The sequence below is a fragment of the Notothenia coriiceps genome, unplaced genomic scaffold, assembly GCF_000735185.1.
Source record: "Notothenia coriiceps isolate Sejong01 unplaced genomic scaffold, NC01 NC01_scaffold00024882, whole genome shotgun sequence".
NCBI classification, from domain to species: Eukaryota; Metazoa; Chordata; class Actinopteri; order Perciformes; family Nototheniidae; genus Notothenia; species Notothenia coriiceps.
The window spans coordinates 206,815-211,207 of NW_011357583.1; the positions used below are offsets into that span (position 1 = coordinate 206,815).

Genomic DNA, 4,393 nt, shown 5'->3' on the forward strand with positions numbered 1-4,393 from the left:
TATATATATATATATATATATATCTTATTCATTTATTTTTTGAGGTACTCGTGTTGCTTAAAGCACTTTTTTCTGATTCAGGTGTGCACAAGAGAGGAGCAGGAGATCCTGCAACGAGACTCCAACAAAAGCCAGAAGCTAAGAAAGAAGCTTATGGGAGGTAAGAGACAAAAATAGTCTGTATTATTAAATAATAAACATCTGTGAAACAATGACGTAGATTAATGCTTTACATTTGTTTTTTTAATTGGTGACAGATGGTGGAGAAAGAGATTATCTTCCCAACAAAGAGGCCAAGATGAAGGCTGGCTTGGAAAAAGCTGTCCAGCACAAGGACAAACTGCTGGAATATGATAAGAACAGGTATTATAAACACTAAATCAAGGAAATAACTTCACAGTAATAGACGTGTTTACTGTTTGTTGTGCAATGTCCACACTTTAAATGGAGATATCAATTACTACAGAATGTAATCAGGAAACTTGCTGATAAAAGTAAATGATGTATGTATTGTCCCTTTTAAACTCCAGTGTGAAGAGAACACAGGTTCTGGATGATGAGTCGGATTACTTTGCCACTGAATCCAATCAGTGGTTGTCACCCAATGAGAGAGAAAAGCTGAGGAAGAAGGAAGAGGAGCTGAGAGACCTTCGCCATGCCTCTCGCAAGGATAGGAAGATCACGCTGGACTTTGCTGGTAGAAAGGTGCTTGATGAAGGAAACAACCTCAACGACTACTACGACAAGTAAGATGATCTCACACCCGTTGAGTCAAGGTCGCAATGATAGATTTTTCATCGCGCTAAACTCCTCATCCTTGTGACATGCAAATTAGGTTGGATGAGACCCTCAGGGCTATGAGCGACTCTCCTTCAAAATCCCCAATGTTTTCGAGACAAGGTGGAAGGCAGACCCTCGGAGACCTGGTCAACCCCAACATAATGCAAGCTGCACCTGAGGTAGGTCATTTCTGCCATTTTGACTGGGAACAACAGTGGAAATTGTATACCTCTCCATATCAAAATATCTCTTCGTTCGACAAGTGTAATAATATACAATTTCATTAGAACATGAGATAAATGGATTGAAATCAACAGCTGTTTATCATACATGCGGCCTATGTCAGCATAGTCCTTTATCTACCATTAAAATGGCTCTGAAAATGAATAAACTTTCCAGTGGGTGGATGTCGGAGGCAGTGAAAGCTACAAGAAAAACACAAAGCAGGGAAAGAGCTCGGCGGAGGAAAAGGGAGAAGATCGTCAAAAGCTGAGGCTCCAAGACAAGGACCTGCAGGAGATGGCTGACGGGGGCTGGTGCCTGAGCATGCACCAACCGTGGGCCACACTGCTGGTCAGAGGCATCAAGAGGTAAGCAGCAAAGGAAAGATGAAACAAAACGCAGTGCTAACAGAGTTTAAAACTCTTATGGAGATGTGTTTTCCTTTAGGCTGAGGTTACATTTCATTTTGTGTGTGTGCAGGGTCGAGGGGAGGACTTGGTACTCATCCCATCGGGGGCGTCTTTGGATTGCTGCTGCAGCCAAGCAGCCGGCTCCACAGGAGATTGCTGAGGTGGAAGCCATGTACCGCCACATCTACAAGCAAGGTAACACATACTGTACACAGTGAATCAAGAACAAGACTGTAAATACTGGAAGTGATTTGCTACAAGATGTACATCACTTTTATTGAAGTGCACACATCTTGGAAATCAACCACTTGGTCGCAGTGTGTTAGGGGATCCTTGATTGCTCTTGTTTTCTGTGCAGATCCAAGGTTTCCTAAAGACTACCCCACCGGCTGCCTGTTGGGATGCGTCAATATGACGGACTGCCTCTCTCAGGAGCAGTTCAGAGAACAGGTCAGTGAAACATTACATCATACTAGAATTATAGGTTTAGTTTCAGTACTATTTTTTTTTTTTAAGGAAGTCAGACACGCATAACTGAATTTATTGCTGAACAAGGCAGAGATGCGTGTGATAGGAAGTCTTGTTATAACCCATAGAAGGCAGTGATGGACAGAAAGAAAAGCTATACAAAATCGCAAGATGTTTTTGAAAGGTTGAAATGTGACTTGGAAGATTTCATTTTGGCCGACCCTTGACACTGTTGCTGATTTTATTGTTGTTTGCGGTTGACCACTTGAACTCTTTTCATTGTCTTCCTTCTTTTAGTTTGTATCTGTCTCTCTGCCCTAGAGGCTATAAATCACCCCAAGTTTAGTCCCATCATGTAATACTTTTTGATATGTCAGGATTTGCATGAATATAATCATGGACATTTTAACACACAGTTACAAATACAGACCTGTTGGTTTGTGCATTGTAATTCTATAGACATCCAGAGGCCTATTTCATCTAAAATAACAAAATATAGGACAATATACACATAGACAAACACTTTTTTGTCATCCAGGGTGAAGACATGAATTCAACTGTGACTGAGTTTAAATCATTCGTAATTTGTGTGGTTAATGCCAGAAAATCGTTTTAGTTTTATGTATTAAATTAATCATAATTTCTCCTACACAGTCTTTGCATATCTTAGAAATGATCCTGTGAAACTGTGTATTTCTCTGAGTTGACCATACATTCTAACTAAAGAATGCTGCAGTAGCCTCTCCTACCAGCAGAGGCCAGGCTGCACCTTTTCACCAGCATCTCTGCCAGATTACAGTATTTCCCACTAGAGGCAGTATTCACCAGAGGAAAATCCACTGAAACACAAACCCTCATTATACCACTTACATCCAACCAAAATGGTTTACTTATACACATCACATTTGCATCAGCCTTTTATGTTGATTCAGCCGCTATTTTTATTAAAAAAGGCGTGTTTTGAATCACAGTCACAAGAGACATTTATAGCAAAGAGCAGCCTGCCATTACAAATAAAACAAATGGTAGTGGCTCCTCTCAAGCATTTCATTTTATGTCTTCCATGAACACCACCCTTAACCAGATTTTTACGAGGTCTCTGGTTTGACTCTGACTCTGTGATGTGGCAAAGCATGTAGGTGCTTCATAGGCAGTCACTGCTGCTTTTTTTTGGACTCATAAAATGTTTACTTGAGCTTTTAAACCCAAATTGATTTAATTAATTGCAGTTTTACCAAGTATAAACTGGAATAAACATCCCACTTCCCATTAAGTCATCATGTGTATACAGTCACTCCCCTATGTGATGTCAATGGAACAACACATTTGCTTAATTACATTGCCATCCATGTCTTGCCTGATTTCCCTCTGGCTATGGGAGAGACTTCTCTTTCTGAGGCCCACTGATCCCCTCCTCTTATAGTATAGTTCAGTTAATTATATGTTGTTATTATTACCATAAATACTTATATTGTCAAAATCACAATAGCCAACTATTTATTTATAAATATATTTTAGGCAAACATCTCTTAAAAGATACACAATCGTATTTGATAAGGTGTCTGATATTTCTCATAGTGGTCATATCACACAGAAGCATACACACATACATATCAGAAATTATATATATAAACAGGGAAATTAAAAAATACAAAATATACTCTAACCCGTCAAAGCTCCATATTTCCTCTCACATGTACACGTACACACACAGACAGACACACACACACACACACACACACACACACACACACACACACACACACACACACACACTAATATTAAATCACGAGACATTGAGGTACTGGAACAAATCACATATGGAAATTGTCTTCCGTCGTGATTAAAAGAAAACGAACCATGAAAAAAGCCTTTTTGGATGTATTTGTGGATCCATGCATCTCTGCACACACATTTTAACATATGTCTTTCTGCATAAAAGACAGTTATGTTATTTCTGTGTTTGGGTAAAAAAAAATGGCTTGAAAACTGTGTGCTGCTACATGGTTTGCATTCTGACTGCTGGGACCTGTAAATCTAAGGGCTTTCCCCTTTTGTACTCTGTCCTCATTCTCTCCTCCACCACTCATTCCACCCAGGGCTGTAAAATCATGTTTGCAGGCTGTGTGACTGCCCTTTCATCCTGTGAAAGGGTATGTGTGTGCGTTTGTGTGTGTGTCCACTTGCACAGAGCAGCCATAAATAACACCCCCACCCAACACAAGGCCCCTCAGAAAAAAAGAAAGAAAGGCAGATGTAGAAAATAGTGAAGCAACCAGAGACGAACAACAGCACCAAATGCCTGATGATGGTACTGAACAGTTGCTTATTCCAGTCACTGTTTTGAAAAAAAAGAACAGACTATTAGCTGTTTAGAATTGTAAGCTTGCTTCCTTTCATGTAAGCTACATAGTGCACCTAGTGTGAGTGCATAGTAGCGCACAGGGCTGGGTGAGTGGGTGAGGTGTAGGATTTACTGTCCTGTGCTGGCAGTTGTGGGTGGTTAAAAGGGG

At 40.2% G+C, this 4,393-nt stretch overlaps 1 protein-coding gene across 1 annotated transcript in view; it reads left to right on the plus strand.

The window, feature by feature from the left end:
- The window catches only part of trip4 (thyroid hormone receptor interactor 4), an 80,181-nt gene that overhangs the window by 3,012 nt on the left and 72,776 nt on the right, over positions 1 to 4,393 (plus strand). The window contains exons 2-8 of the mRNA XM_010783249.1: positions 82 to 160; positions 258 to 363; positions 531 to 746; positions 836 to 959; positions 1,180 to 1,370; positions 1,483 to 1,607; positions 1,771 to 1,862. Coding sequence (XP_010781551.1) covers positions 82 to 160; positions 258 to 363; positions 531 to 746; positions 836 to 959; positions 1,180 to 1,370; positions 1,483 to 1,607; positions 1,771 to 1,862 — 933 coding nt within the window. The remainder of the gene's footprint in view (positions 1 to 81; positions 161 to 257; positions 364 to 530; positions 747 to 835; positions 960 to 1,179; positions 1,371 to 1,482; positions 1,608 to 1,770; positions 1,863 to 4,393) is intronic.